A 16,343-nucleotide genomic window follows, 5' to 3' on the forward strand; every position below is an offset into this window, starting at 1 on the left:
GAAAGAATGGGAAATTCATGGCAAGAACTGAAAGGTCTGGGATGGGGGAACCACTAATCGTGTGGTAATTAAGTTTCCATAATCTCAGTCCCATCTTTTTAAAGAGCTCAACTGCAGATTTTTATCTCTGCTTTACTTAGGTAGAATCATACTGGGGGAGTAGTTCCCTTAAAAATCCCTTGTAAAATAGGGATTCAATACCTGTCTTCTTTCTAGTTCGACTGTGAGTCCCATGCAGACAGGGAATGTGTCAGACCTAACTGACCTGTACCTACCCTAGCACTTAGAACAGTGTTTGAAATATAGTCAGCTTTTAATAAATACCATTAAAAAACAAAAACCCTACATGATTAAAATCATGGTGAAGAGCCAGGGAGTGCATCGTGGATTTGTAGATAATTCCGAAGTCTACATCTCCAGCCCTGATTTCTCTTCTCTCTGCATTCTCGCATTTCCTCCTGCCTTCAAGACCTCTCTCTTTGGATGCCTTGCTGTCACCTCAAACTTAACATGTCCAAAACAGAACCCCTTATCCTCCCACCCAAACCCTGTCCTTCCTCTGACTTTCCCATCACTGTAGACAGTACCACCACCTTTCCTGTCTCACAAGCCCTTAACCTTGGCATTATCCTTGATTCCGTTCTCTTATTCAACCCAACGTATTCAATCTATCACAAAATCCTGTGGGTTCAACCCTCACAAAATTGCTAAAATCCATCCTTTCCTCTCCGTCCGAACTGCTACAACATTAATCCAAGCACTTATCCTATGCCGCCTTGATTAACGTATTGTCCTTCTTGCTGACCTCCTTGCTTTCTCTCTCTCCCCTTTCCAGTCCATACTTCACTCTACTTCCCTGATCATTTTTCTTCAAAAACATTCAGTCCATGTTTTCCCACTCCTCAAGAAACTCCAGTAGTTGCCCATCCATCTCTGCATCAAACAGAAACTCCTTACCCTCGTGTTTAATCCACTCAATTGCCTTGCCCCCTCCTACCTCATCTTACTGCACTCCTACTACAACCCAGTCCCCACACTTAGCTCCTCTGATGCCAACCTACTCACTGTACCTCGATCTCGTCTGTCTCACCGCTGACCTCTCGGCCCCATCCTACCTTTGGTCTGGAACACCCTCCGTGTCATATCTGAATGACAGTTCCCTCTCCACCTTCAGAACCTTATTGAAGACACATGTCCTCCAAGAGGCCTTCCCTCACTAAGCCTTCATCTCTTCTTTTCCCACTCCCTCGTGAGTCTCCTTGACCACCCCCACACCCAGCCCCAGAGTATTTATATACATATCCTTAATAAATTTATATTAATGTCTGCCTCCCCATCTAGATTGTAAGCTTGCTGTGGGCAGGGAATATGTTATACTGTTTGTACTCTTTCTCAAGCGCTTAGTACAGTGTCCTGCACAAAGTAAGAGCTCAGTAAATACGATTGATTGATTTGTCTGGGTGTCAGGGCGGCAATAAGGTAACTTGCAATTGCCCGATCTCCTTGTTGCCAGTGGTCCCGTTGTGAAATAGGCAGGTTGGCAGCAAAGCCAAATGCCGGGTGCCCTCAATCAGTAGTGTCTGTTGAGCCCCCATTGCATGCAGAAGACTGTCCTAAATGCTTGAGGGTGAACGTTACAAGGAGAAGACATGGTCCCTGCTTCTGAGGAGCTCACAGTCTAAGGAGGAAGACAAAATTCTTTCCGAGGGTGGGAGCAGGGTGAAGAACACAGATACAGTGGTAAAGCAAGAGTATGAAAAGATGCAATCCATGGTATTTATTGAGTGCTGTGTACAGGATACTGCACTAAGCACTAGGGCGAGAGCAATACAGTAGAGTTGATAGACACGTTCTCTGCTCACAGTCTAAAGGGAGAGACAGACATTGAAATAAATCCAGCATATGGACATAAGTGCCGCAGGTGGATAAATAAGTAGAATATGCAAATTGAGTTTTCGTGTGTGTATAATAATGATAATAATTGTGATGTTGAAGTGCTTACTTTGTGCCAGGCACTGTACTAAGTGCTGGAGTGGATACAAGCAATTGGGTTGGACATAGCTGTCCCGCATAAGGCTCACAGTCTTAATCCCCATTTTTACCGATGAGGTAATTGAGGCACAGAGAAGTGAAGTGACTTGCTCAAGACCACACCACAGACAAGTGGCAGTGCCGGAATTAGTACCCTTGGTCTTCTGGTACTCCCAGGCCCGGGCTTGATCCACTATGCCATGCTGCTTCCCTTGTGGATGTGTATAGATACATGTGTACTGTACCTGCATTAAGGTCCAGTAACACTAACTCGAAAGTGCTAAAAGTGGTAAAGATTGCTGTATTCAGAAATTTTGTTTAAAATCCATGATAAATGTGTCACTTCACAAGAAAGCCAAGTGATGTCCAAAAGGTCATCTAAAATCCAAAGTTTGGTGCATTTGACTAGTATGTGACTTTTACCTTTTTTTTGCTATAATAGACTGCTTCACATTTAATTAAAATCACAGCCATGTGCTGGACATTATACCAAGTACCGTACAGATGTTACCCTGATTTATAATAATAATAAAAATAATTATGGTTTTTAAGCACGTACTATGTGTCAAGCACAGTTCTAAGTACTGGAGTAGATAGAAGTTAATTAGATCAGCTCTAATCCCTGCCCCACAGGGGATTCGCGGTCTAAGTTGGAGGGAGAACTGGAATTGAATCCACATTTTACTGATGAGGCCCAGTAAACTGACTTGCTCAAGGTCACCCAGCAGGCAAGTGGCAGAGCTGGGATTAGAACACAAGTCTCCTGACTTCCAAGTCCGTACTCTTTCCACTAGGCCTCACTGCTTCTCATATTATGATATTTAAGTGCTTAGTTTAATGCTGCACAACTGCTCCATAAACAGTACTTCTACTGTTTCTCCACCAATTCTGTTGTGTTGCACTCTCCCAGTGCTTAGTACAGTACTCTGCAAACATTGAGCACTCAATAAATACCATGGATGGATTGTTCGGTGCTCAGTTCCACCAGATTCAGAACTGCATTTCCTTCTATTTGGTTGGATTTCATTATTTCCTAATTTCATTATTACTTTTAGAACTCTGCTAAACTAAAGTCTAACCTTCTGCCCCAAATATATATTTTATCTTTTTAAATGGGAAGCAGTGTGGCCTAATGGCAAAAGGCCTGGGCCTATGAGCCAGAGGATCTCAGTTCTAAATATGGCTCTGCCACTTGTCTGCTGTGTGACCTTGGGCAAGTAACTTCTCCGTGGCTCAGTTACCACGTTTGTAAAATGGGAATTAAAGCCTCCTCTCTCTTTCTTGGATTGTGAGCCCCATGTGGGGGACAGACTCTGTTCAACCTGATTATCTTATGTATCTACCCCAGCTCTTAATAAGCTGCCATATAGTAAGTGCTTAACAAATGCCATTAAAAAAAAAAGTTTAATACTGCTAAGCTAATCATCTCCTAGTATACCGTGGGACCTAAGTTAACCAGGTGAGATGACCCAAGGCTCTCCTTGTCCCTCTCCGCCCCACCTATTATCTCAAATCATGGAGGAAATAAATATTAGCAAGATCAGGAAAGGACAGTCTGAAATCTAACCATAATATAATTTAGACTAGAAAGTTCACTGAGCATTAACCAGTGGTAAATCGATTGGAGGCAGATTAGGTTTGTGTCCGCTTCAGTCAATCAAACAATGGTATTTTTTGAGTGCTTCTTGTGTGCAGAGCACTATATGAAGCACTTGGGAGAGTCCATTACAATAAAGTCAAAACACATTCCCTGCCCTCAAGAAGCTGGCAGGCTAGAGCTTTACTCCGTTCCGTCCTGCCAAAACTTATGTTGCACTGCTCATGTGGTAGACAGTGCAGCGGGCCATCCTGCCATCGCCCTTCTTGGCAGAGCATGGCACAGACGGATGGAAGGATGGTTTGGGAGAAGCAGTTGGACTCCCACTCGATGCGGTGTTCTGTGAGACCGCAACCTCGGCGTTCCAGGAGAACTGTGTGTGGGTGACCCCTGAGGCAAATCCTCGCCAACACCACTGCCCCAGGTCTGCTCCATCACCATGAAAAAGGGGGCAAGGCTGCACACCCTATTTTCTTCTTCCTTCCACCCGGAAGTTCATTTTTTAGTGCCTGTCTCCCCCTCTTGTCAACTCTTTTGAGGACAGGGGTCACAGGTATGACTCCAAGGTACTCTCCCAAGTGCTTAGATCAGTGTTCTACATATAGTAGACGTATCGACATATTCAAGTACCAGAGGAAGGTGGTCTAGGAAGGACAGACTGGGAGTGGACACGGAATCCAGAGCAAGTTAGTCTGAGGAGAGATTTGCCCAGGGGCGTGAAAGGGTTAGATCGGTGGGTAAGGGGTTATTGAAGTTCCAGAATAGCATCTTGTTCGTGAAGAAGGAAAGTGTCACAGAGCAGATTGTGTCCCAAGTCCTTACCAAGGTGAAGTGCAGAGAAATTTGGAGAGTAATTGACCTCAAACCAGGTCATTATTCGCCAAAGAACATGTGTTAATCCCGGGGAATTTAAACACCCCCACAGCTCATCGACTCTTGGTCAATCAGTAGCAATGAGGCCAAGATTTTACCTCCATCAATCAGCTGAGTGGACCCAGAGGTGCTCGGGATGGTTTTGTTGTGGCTTCTTCAAAGGTTGGGAGGACTCTAGAAAAACAATCATCCAACAAACTGGTCAGGATCAAGAACTTCATTTTTAAGAAGGTGTGGAGATGATTGAGAGGACTCAAAAAAAAAAGCAGCAAAAATGATTAGAGGATAGGGAAATAGATTTGAGGAGGGAACATCTAAGGATTGATTGTTGGTTTGGACTGGGGAAGAGAAGAAGCCTGGGTTGGATTGGATATTGGAAAAAAGACCCATCCCACAAATATGGGCGAGGACTCCTTTAGCTCAAGCCTCCGGTATGTGAAATGCTGTCGTGAAGAGGAGGCCTACTGTAGTAAATGCATTTACGTTTCAGCGAAAGAGGTCACTTGGACCCAGGATTGACTTTGGTGAGCATTAGGGTGATTGATTAATGAGCTATTGGAACAGGTCCCTTTAAAAAAAAAAGGATCAGGTGAACATCTGTCATGGGTGTTTTGAGCATATTCTCCTGCCTGGAAGCAGGAGACTGGACCAAAATGAGCCCTCGAGGTCCTGCCCAGCTGGATCTCATGATGGGACCTGAATTTGAAGTACAGTAGCTATTACCCTGAGGTTTTGAAAAGAACTGATAAATGAGCAGTGACGTTATCCTTTTGCCAAGTGCTAAAATCTCAATCTCTCTCTCTCTCTCTCTCTCTTCCTCTCTTCCTCCCACAGGCTGCTATATGGCAAGCTCTAAACCACTATGCTTACCGGGATGCAGTTTTCCTCGCAGAGAGACTGTATGCAGAAGGTATGTGCTCCGTTGATTTGAATGCAGTCAATGTACCTCATTTTGGCCTTGTATTTGAGGGGTGAGGAAAAGTGTCCCAAGCTGAAGGGTGACATGGACCCAAGGGCATTTTTCATTGAGGACCGAGATGCCCCAACTAGCCCTCCTGACTGTAGAGCCCTGTAGAATTGGCACCCTCAGCGAGGCTCCTGTCCCTAGCTCCTGCCGAGCCCCCTCCAGAGATTTCATCACCTCCTGCTCGGATCCCCGGTGGATGCTCCCCACCCCCAACCACCGCGGACACTACCACCCCTATTTTTCTTTCTGTGCCGCCACTCCCCTGTGCTCCCTGGGGGCAGGGCCCGGGCTATAGCCAGCATGTGAGCTAGCTAAGAACCACTGGCTTGAAGCGAAGAGGGCCAAGAGAAGAGCATTCTATCTCTATGCATGCACAAAAGCTATTTAGATTTAGCAGGGCTTTTATAGAAGTCTGATGGATGGCTTCCTTCTGCATCCTGAAGGAACCCGGTTTCTTTCTGCTGGTTATCACAGTGAAGAAGAAAAGGGTTGGTGATCTCATGTGGCCCCTTAAAGATAATGTTTTGGGATTCTACTGCTACACTGTTAGATCTTCTAGAGAAGAGGTAGAAGCTAGTTTTGGGAACAAGTAATAGAGCAAAATCTTGGGGTGTTTTTTTGTTTTCTGTTCTTGAGCACTCTTGGGTGGGGTTAAGGCTTTGTGATGCTCACATCCAGGCATTTCCAAAAATACATAAAGCAGCAGTGGATGGGCTTCCCTGTTAATAAAAGTTGTATAGCACACTTCTTCACGTGGGTTTTGGCTGAAAGTTAAGAGTGGGGGAAATAGATGAAATAAAGTCAGATCACAGGGTCTCATTTTCTCCCTATTCCCGCCTCCCTCCTCCTCTCTTCCCTCCCAAGCACTTAATACAGTTGTCTTCTCACAGTAAGTGCTCAATAAATGCGATTGGCTGACTGACTCCTTCACCCCTCCAGAAGTACAGTAGTACTGGTTCGCTGTAGAGCCCAGAAGTACAGTAGTACTGCTTCGCTGAAACTGAGGCGGGGCCAGACCTGGGTCAGAATTAGAGCACACCAGGTGTTCATATAGAAACCTTGCCAGCTCCCTAGCAGAGTAAGAGAGGCTGTTAGGAAAGAATGCATCCTTGGGTAGGTTGGTAGCTTAGCTGAATGAATGAGAAGTAAAGGCTTGTGAAGAGTGACAGGTCTGGGGCAAATAGGAATTGAGAGAGCCTGAGAGGGGTTGGAGCAGTGCCTTGCCAAAGGCTGTAAAAGCTGAGTGCACCAAAAGGAGGAAGTGGGCTAGTGAGGTCACAACTTTGGTGTCAGAAGGGTGATTGGAGAGGAAAAGAAGCAACCTGTGAGGTTCCCTTCACTTCTGACTCTGTCTTTAGCGAGGAAGGTTTCTGGTGTTTGTGGTGGGTGGGTGGGCCTGCGGAGGCTGCTTCACATAGAAGTTACCCTATGAGGTGCTGTAGGCTCGATTGGTAAACATGATGCACAGAGGGCTCTGAATCAGGGGATTGTGGAACCTATTGTCAAAACCAGTCAATCAATCAGACGTTTACTGAGCACTCACAGTGTGCGGAGCACTGTGCTAAGTTCTTGGGAGAGTACCATACAGTGAACTTGGTAGCATGATCCCTGCCCATCAGGAGCTTACAGACTAGAGAAGGGGACAGATATTAAAATAAATTATAGAAGGATAGGTACATAAGTCCTGTGGGCTGGGGGTGAATAGCAAAGTGCTTAAGGGTTATAGATCCAAATGCATAGGCCATGCAAAAGGGAGGGCTGAGAGAGGAAATGAGATATTCAGAAGGTAGAACCAAGAAGATTTGGTGACAGACTGAATAAGAAGTAGTGCATCAAATGGGGAGAGGAGGAGTCCAAATAAGAATGCTGCGATGATGGAGTCAGAGCAGTCAGTCACGTGAGGTACCTGATTTTATAATCGTCATCGATGGTTCCTTCACATCCTTGGCTCGGTGTCCAACCCCAGCCGAACAGGGTCCAGGAAGCATCAGACCTCATCGGGGGTCCTGCCAGTGCGCACCTCCATGCCCACCCTGCCCTTCGCTGGGCAGCGCCAGGAGGCATCGGGCTTGGACTTTTCTGAGCTGAAATGGCAACAGAAGGGACAGCGGGGCAGCAGTGAGGATCAGAGGATTCGTTGAAAGGGTTCTGACTCTGATCTAGAAAGGGGAAGTCCGAGAAGGGGACACGACTGAAGTTTACCACATCGGGCAGGGTCAGGAAGGGCCGAATGTGGAATCGGAGTTTGCCATGTTTCCCCATAGGAGTGAAGGGCATCCGTTGGCGTGGGAAGCTGGTGGTTCTCAAGCAGATATTAGGGAACAAGGTCTTCAAACAGTGGGTGACGAGCAAGTCAGGAAGCGGTGAGGGCGGAATTCACGGACTTTGTGACCTTGGAGGGCTGGCCAGTCAAGGGAAACTGTGGAGTGCTAGGATTTCCCTCCCTAACCGTGAGGGTGGCTGTAAAAAGGGCAGCCATCGCACAGTTACTCCAAGCATCCTTTTGTAGCCTCTGTTGGAATTGGGATTCTAGGTAGGGTGGGCCACTAGCCTGCCTGGAGTGTGGAATTTCTTTCATTCTTGTATAGGGTCAGTCCCTCTGGGCAGCAAGTCCTTCTCAATTAGGCAGTGGATCACTCACTCGCCTAGACCTCTGGGCCCCAGGTAGCCTGTGTGGTGGACCAGTCTGGTTTCTAGACCTTGGGAGGGAATGCCCCCTCGATTGGCCCCCGAGGGAGAAGAGCCCCAAGTTCTTCTAAGTTTGTGGCCCGAGCCACAGCCTTTGTGGCTTCCTCCACCCTGTTCCAGCAACAGCAGATAAGGGGAGGAAATAGTACAGGCCTTGGAAGTCATCCCGATTCTACCACTCTTCTGTTGTGCAATCTTGGCAAGTCACTTCATTTCTCTGTTCCTCAGTTGCCCACCTGTGAAATGGGGATAAAATTGTGGTTTTTCCACTTTGGTGTTTGCCCCACCCCCAAGCCCACAACATTATGTACATCTCTTTAAATATTATAAATTACTTATTTGTATTAACGTCTGACTCCCCTTCTATACTGTAAGCTCGTTGTGGACGGGAATGATGCCTGCTACTTCTGTTGTATTATCCTCTCCCAAGTGCTTAGTACAGTGCTCTGCACATAGCGCTCAGTAAGTACCATTGATTGATTGATTCTCACTCCATTTTAGAGTGTGAGCTCCACTTGGGACAGGAACTGTTCCATTCTGCTTATTATCCATCCTAGTGGTTGATACATTGCATTGTTGCTATTATTATTATTATTTAAGGTCAGTCAGGAAGGCCCCTGAAGGGGCAAGAGGGAGGCTAGTGAAGGGAGTGTGAGTTCAAGGGAAGTGGGGAAAGGGGCTGGAGGAGATTTTAAGGCAGTCCCCCCTTCCTTGGTCTGCAGCCATATTCCTTAGCATCTCTGAAATCTTGCTGCTATGTAAAACCGTTTTTATTAGACATCTTTGCTAGGCAGTTCTTTTCACCTGCTTCTATTGTGCTCTCCCAAACACTCAGTAATGATGATTATGATGATAATAATTGTGTTATTTAAGCATTTCTTCATTCAGTTGTATTTATCGAATACTTACTGTATGCAAAGCACAGTATTAAGCGCTATGTGGAAAAACATTTCTAAGCATTGCACAAGATAATGCTTCTGCAAGACACAAAATTAATCAAGGAAGGTAAAAGATTAATCACGTCAATCACAGTGTCTGTCCCACAGTCTAAGAGGGAGAACAGATATTGAATCCCCATTTTACAGCTGAGGTAACTGAGGCCCAGAGAAGTGAAGTGACTTACCTGAGGTTACACAGCAGGCACGTGGCAGGGCTGGGATTAAAACCCAGGTCCTCAGACTCCCGAGCTCGTGCTCTTCCCACTAGGCCATGGTACTTCAGTGCTCTTCACTGTAAGCACTAGGGAAATACTATTGATTGATTCACTAATCTTGCAGCAGCGTGTCTGGGAGACTGCCAGTGAAACTGGGTACTTTTTGTAGAAGGAAATTTGGGAAAGGGGAGACAGGGAGCTGGGGCAGAGATCTCTTGGGACTTGGGCCAGGAACTTTGCTGAGATGAAAGGAAATGGTAAGGTTGAAGCAAAGGAGGAGAAGGACAGGTCTTCTGTGAAAAGGGCTAAAATGGGCAGGTCCAGGCTTGGGCCCTTCTGTGGGCAACTCTGTTCCCCTCATCACTCTCTCTCTGCCTTCGGGGTTTCCCTCCCTCTCTGTTTCCCGCTATTTCCCAAAGCTCCTGGCTTCTCTTGCTACTTCCTAGAGCTCTTTTGGGGAGCTGGGGGTGAATGGACTTGTAGCAAATCTGATTCCTCCCTTCTTCCCCACCTCTCTTCCCCTCTCCTTCACCCCATATGTCTGCCTCCCAGAGGTATATCTACCGATCGACTCTGGGCAGGAGCAGCTTGAAGCCAGAGTCTCCCAGGAGTGGGAGTGTGAAAGAGGTTCGTACTCCCCCAAAAGGAGGAGTGCGCCACAAATTTCAGGCTGAATAAGGAATGATCTTGGGTCTTGGGATGGTCTGGTGAATCAGTCAGTTTTTGAAAATCTGATTCGGGTTCTTTAGTTGAAGTATCAAGCCCCTTTCCAGAGAGCCCATCGCTTCTGAGATGTTAGATTTTAGATTTTACATATTAGGAACTAGGTTTTATGGGTAATACTTATTGGAATTTCCATTGCCCACATAGTAGCAACATGACTCAAGCGCTTGGTACAGTGCTTTGCACACAGTAAGCGCTCCATAACTACCATCAATTGATTAATTTCATTTGTATCATGGGAGGAGGAAAAAAAATTCCTCAGTCACCTGAACTGTTCCTCTAGGGGATGTTCTATTCCTCTAGGGGATGTTCTACCTGGGAGACATCCACTTTTTCAGGCCTTTCCTTTCCAGAATGATTGCTACAGGACTTCTTAGTTATTTCCTTTGGGAGAGTTTTCAGATTTGAGGTTAACATGCATCCAAAGAACAAATTTAGCTACGAGAGACTGTCCTCCAGTCCATTTGTATAACTTAGGGGCAGTTCTCACTTTAAGAGCTGGGCCTGTGACATGGCAGCATTCCCATCTGTAATGATGCCTTTTCCGATGAATGTCCCCACCTCCTGCCTTCGAACACATCCATGTGTCTTAGGTCCTCAAAAAGCCTCTGGACCTCCTGCCTCTTCCAGCTATCACCCCATTTCTCTGCTCCCCATCCTACCCAAACTCCTCAAATGGATCATCTACACCCATTGCCTCCACTCCCTTCCTCGACCAACTTCACTCCACTGAGACCACTTCCTCCAAGGTTGCCTCTGGCCTCTTCCCATGCCCCAACCAATGGGCTCTACTGGATCACACTCTTCCCTTGGTAATTTTGATCACTCTCTTCTCCTGGGACCTTGTTTTGACTGGCCCAGTGGTCCCTGATCCTTCTACTTGTCGAGTCCCTCCTTGCTGTCTTTCTCTGGCTCTTTCTTCTTCCGCTGATCATCCCTGAGTGTGGGCATCCCACAAGGCTCTGTTCTGGGCCCTCTTCTTGTCTTGCTTTGCCTTTCCCCACTTGACAGTTTGTCCGCTTCTGCTCCCCCTCTATGTGGATGACTCCCAAATCTACCTCATTCCTCCCTTATTAAGTTAACACTCAATAAACACGACTGAATGAACGACTGAATATTTCCTCTTGCCTCCGGAACATCTCCACATGGGTGTCCTGCCGGCATCTCAGGCTCCCTGGGTCAAAAGCTGAGCAGTTCTTCCATCTTTCCTCTTCCCCCTACCTTCCCCATCACAGATGACACCACCACCAACCCTTCCTGCCCCAGAAATTTGCAACTCTGATCTCTAACTTGACACCTCCTTTTTTTCCAAGCAAAGGTTTAGCCATTTTTCCAGAAAAGGGGGCTCTTGGCATCAGGGTTCCCCTGCTCCAGGCTTCCTGGCTGATGTGCTGATGTACTCCACCCAGCTCCTTCACCATCTCCAAGAATCATTTCCTTATTGCCTGACAAGGAGAATCCATAGCCCAGAAAATCCACCACACCTTATAGCCTATGGCTTGACTGGGTGTGGAGTCGCCGTCCCAGCAGTGGGGTGGGCAGAAGGAGACCAGGCCACCTAAAACAGCAGGGCTCCTGAACTAGGGGTCTAGCTGGCCATTTTCCTGTTAGGTCTTTCCTTATTGGGGTGTTGGTAGCTGATGTTGGAGAATGGGAAGGAAGATTTGTTCTTGGGATAGTTGCCGGGATTCCCATTCTGCCTGGAAGGGAGAAGCCCCAGAGTGTGTTGCCCCGACCTGATCCATCCATCCTTGCTTGTGAATTTTCTGCCTTGCTATGTATGCCTGAGAGTTTTGGCTCCAGTCTGCGATGTCGTGTGAATGTCAGCTGGGCATTTTGGTTGCTGCTTCTGTTCTTTGTTTCGTTCCTCCTTTCTTGATTTTTTGCTCTTCTCAGCACTACTGCAGAAACAACTGAGATTCTTGTCCTGTTGCTGGCGGAGAGCTACTTTGCCACCCTGGTGTCTGAGCAGTTCTTCCCCAAATGGCCAGGGGCCAGGAACGTTGCCTGGCCCTATATTCGGGAGGGAATGTGTCTGTTTATTGTTGTACTCTCCCAAGCATTTAGTAGTGTTTTGCACACAGTAGGCGCTCAATAAATACAACTGAATGAATGAATGAACAACCGGAATAGAAGTACAAGAGATTCTCAGACTTCTTCCCAAGGGTGCAGTTTGACTGTTGGCGGCGTCTTTTTTGAATCAGTCATTAGTATTTATTGGGTGTTTACCTTAGGCCGAACGAAACTCTTGGGTGAGGTTAAGAGAATTAGTGGAAGTGATCCCTGCCCTCAAGGATCTTAACCATCTAGCGGAGGAGGAGGAGGACAGTAAAATTAACTGCAGGTGGGAGGAAGCAATAGAGTATTCATTCCTTCATTCAGTCGTATTTATTGAGCGCTTACTGTCTGCAGAGCACTGTACTAAGTGCTTGGAAAGTACAGTTCGGCAACAAATAGAGACCATCCCTACCCAACAATGGGCTCACAGTCTAGAAGGGGGAGACAGAAAACAAAACAAAACAAGTAGTCAGCCCTCAGGAGCATGAAAGTAGATAAATAGAAGTATAGATATATATGCATCTTTAACAAAATAAATAGAATAAATATGTACAAATATACACAAGTGCTGTGGGGCAGGGAAGGGGGTAGAGCAGAGGGAGGGAGTAGGGGTGATGGGGAGGGGAGGAGAAGCAGAGGAAGGGAGGGCTCCATCTGGGAAGGCCTCCTGGAGGAGGTGAGCTCTCAGCAGGGCTTTGAAGTGGGGAAGAGAGCTAGTTTGGCGGATGTGAGGAGGGAGGGCATTCCAGGCCAGAGGTAGGACTTGGGCAGGGGTCAACAGCGGGACAAGCGAGAACTAGGCCCAGTGAGGAGGCTACCGGCAGAGGAGCAGAGTGTACGGGCTGGGCTGAAGGAGAGAAGGGAGGTGAGGTAGGAGGGGGCAAGGTGATGGAGAGCTTTAAAGCCAATAGGAGTTTTTGCTTCATACGAAGGTTGATCGGCAACCACAGGAGATTTTTGAGGAGGGGGGTGACATGACCAGAGTGTTTGAAATCTGAAGGTGTGTAGTTATGTGCTTTGGGCAAGTGAGTGTACCCAAGTGACAGTTAGTGGGGTTGAGGGGGTATAGAGTAAAGAGATGAGGGATTAATCCAGGAAAGCCTCGTGGAAGAGATGTGATTTCAGAAGGGCTTTGCAGATGGGGAGAGCAGTGGCCTGTCGGGGTAGTGGGGAAGCGAGTTCCAGGCAGAAGGGAGGACATGGACAAGAGGTCTGCAGTAGGAGAGATGAGGATGAGGCGCAGTCAGAAGAGTCAGTGGCAAGTCCCTTTAGGGCAGGGACCATGTCTTTTCCTTTTGTGATGCTCTCCCAAGAGTTTAGTGCTGTGCTCTGCATATCACGGACACTCAATAAATATGATTTATGAATTGTATTTCACTTTGAAATTAGGTGGTGCTTTTTTTTTTAAGCCAGCTGTACGCCAGGCAAACTATTTAGGCCAGATTTAGTGTGCTTATGACACCTGTTCAGGAGTTATCGTGTGCCGTGTACTGGGGAACATGCAAAATAATGAAGAAGACCAGGTCTTACCACCGATACTCTGTTTTGGCATCCTGTTTAATGCAGTTTGCCAACTTTCTAACCTTTATCCCGAGCCAAATCTGAGCTCAGGAAAAAGATTCCAAAGTTGATTCTCACTTGTCCTGCTCTGTAAATGCCACTGGGCCCAAACCTGCCTTAAAAAGATCTTTAAGCTGTGATTGCCTGTTAGCATGGTGAAAAACCATCAAGGAATCTGCTCGTGTCCCTGCAGTACTTGCACTTTCTGGCCAGGGAGCTACTCATCAGTGGGTGGGTGATGGTGGTGGGTGGGGTGGGGAGAGGGATCCAATTGAATTCTTGTGCTTTGCCATGAGTCCGTGCAGGATTTCAATGGAAAGTGCTAGATTGAGGAGATGCAGGCAAGACATTTTTGTTCCTGTGAGGTCACATCTTCACCTGGAACTCTTTATCGGCCTGGGAAGCAGGTTGCTTAGAGAGCCGGTGGCCCTCTGCATCCCCTTCCCTGGCCCTCCCTCGTCCCCACCCTCCAAGGCTGCGCTCGGACCACCCGAGGAGACCTGGCGGGAGGGTGGCAGGCCTGTGTCTTGCAGCATGTGGGCACTGGACATCGGGGCTGAGTGTCAGGGATACTGGGCCCGACTCAGGCATTGAGATGAAGCTTTCTGGGCTTGGATCTTTGATTCCCTCTGCACAGCCTGAGCCTCCCTGTTGTTCGCTTGGAGTTTAGCATTCATGGGCCCTGCGCAGATAAGAGTCAAAAATGGATTTTGTGACAAAACCACTCACTTCAAAAAGTAGAACTGGCTTCTACAGATCCCTTTGCTACAGGCTCCCTGCGAAGGCTGGGGTGCAGGAGAAAGGAGAATGTTTTCTTTTCCTTCCATCTCAATGTGCCCTTGACAACTTGGCTCCCATCTCCAACCTGGGGGTCAGGGGTTAGGGAACTGACTGTCTCTGCAAGTGGCTACATAAAATGCATTTTTTTTTTATCCCCTGAAATGCACACATCACACTGTGCTCCGGGAACCATTTTCTGGACCCGGAAGTGGTTTGACTCATCCAGACCATGGAGGTGTGGAGCCAGGCCAGGGGATGCCATCAAAGCAGCAGCCGCCGGGAGGGTGGCAGATGAGCTTCAGAAGGCCGTGCTCAATGGTGTACCCTGAACCCAGCGGGACCAGCAGGCCACGAATCGGGGCCTGAGACTGTGCCATAGTAAAGAGGCTTTCTCCTGCCTCTCCAGCATTCCCATTCACATCAGAGAGTGGGAAAATCAGCTAGCCCCTTCCCGCATCACAGTATCAGGTAACATTTGGATGGATGTTGTTGCCCGCAGTCATCAGAAGGCCCTCTTACCTCTGGGTCCAAAAGATCTTCCTCTGAAATTGTCCCTCCGAAGTCCTTTACTCTGAAGGATTGATTTGAAGGCAGATTAGATTGTCTGTGGCCCAGCTGATTTTAGTGAATGGGTTGTTATGGGGGAGGGAGGTTGGTAGATGAGCAGTTCATGTTCTAGCCTCAGGGTCACGAACTTCTGACTTGACCAGCCGGACAGCCTCCTGTAATTTAGAGTGTTGGCTTCTCTTTGGGTGGGTGGTTTTTTGGGGGTTTTTTAAGAACTAAAATTGTCCAAAGACCTCTGTGGTGGTGGTGGCAACCTGAGACATTAGCCGCTGCGTTCCTTCTCAAGCAGAGGTGATCTGGAGTGGGTAAGGGCTGGCGGTTTCCTCCCCAGAGAAGCTTAAGCCTTTTCCAGTGGTCTTGGGAGGGTCTCTTATCATTGTGGTGACCCCAGAGTCCTGAAGGACTGCTGCTACCGTTTCCCTTTGTGGGGAGGAAACTGGCTCGTACAAGTCCAGGTACTTGTTCCCTGGGAGTAAAATTATTTCCTGATTCAAATTTGTCCGCTCTTGAACGAGTCTATTTTGACTGTGGTAAAATATTTGCTTGCTTTTGGTTTTCTTTCTGAAACTAGGAGTCTCCGTTCGCCTGCCAGATGGAGTCCTGCTTCCTACAATCCTAGGAGATTAAAGGATAATCAGTTTTCTGTGTTGGCTTTTTTTTTTTCCTAGTACACTCAGAAGAAGCATTGTTTTTACTGGCAACGTGTTATTACCGCTCAGGAAAGGCATATAAGGCATATAGACTCTTAAAAGGACACAGTTGTACCACCCCACAGTGCAAATACCTGCTCGCAAAATGTTGTGTCGACCTCAGCAAGTAAGTCATGCGGTTCGCCTACTGTCTTCTTTCTCCTACTTCCGAAATCTGCAGGGCCAAATTCGTTCTCACCAGCGAAGCTTAGCAGAGCAGGTTCCCCTCGGCTCTCGAGATGGTCTTAGGTGGCCATCCTGTTATCTCGGATCTGGACCAGGAAACTACAGACAGTTTTGCAATGATGTGGTGGTCGGGTTCCGGCAGGACTTCGCGTGGCGGGAAATCCGGTGCCAGAGGAATTGGAACCGATGCAAATTTCAGGAGTAGCCAGTGGGGGGCGTTTAATGGTTCCCAAATGCTGCCGTGATTTATGTGTTTCGGTATAGATTCCTGGAGCACATTGCCCCTGCCACGCGTTGTCATTTTGTTTCTCACACGGTAAAGTTCAGAAACACAAAGTCTCACCCAGGTCAGGAAGGCTGAGGCCACTGAGGGTCCAGGGTGGGGCCCAGCTGTTTCTTTCTGCACCAGAGTGGGTCGGGCTGTTCCCAGTACAAATAGGGGCCATAGGGAGACAGTCCCCTCATTCATCA

At 47.5% G+C, this 16,343-nt stretch overlaps 1 protein-coding gene across 5 annotated transcripts in view; it reads left to right on the forward strand.

The window, feature by feature from the left end:
- Window positions 1–16,343, forward strand: part of CDC27 (cell division cycle 27) — a 66,254-nt gene that overhangs the window by 9,356 nt on the left and 40,555 nt on the right. For 4 of the 5 annotated variants that reach the window (XM_029075323.2, XM_029075322.2, XM_029075325.2 and 1 more), the window contains exons 2-3: window positions 5,336–5,411; window positions 15,666–15,813. In XM_029075323.2, coding sequence (XP_028931156.1) covers window positions 5,336–5,411; window positions 15,666–15,813 — 224 coding nt within the window. Of the gene's footprint in view, window positions 1–5,335; window positions 5,412–15,665; window positions 15,814–16,343 lie in introns of those variants that run through there. The other variant, XM_029075326.1, reaches the window with a different exon arrangement.

The sequence above is a fragment of the Ornithorhynchus anatinus genome, chromosome 11 (genome assembly GCF_004115215.2).
Source record: "Ornithorhynchus anatinus isolate Pmale09 chromosome 11, mOrnAna1.pri.v4, whole genome shotgun sequence".
NCBI classification, from domain to species: Eukaryota; Metazoa; Chordata; class Mammalia; order Monotremata; family Ornithorhynchidae; genus Ornithorhynchus; species Ornithorhynchus anatinus.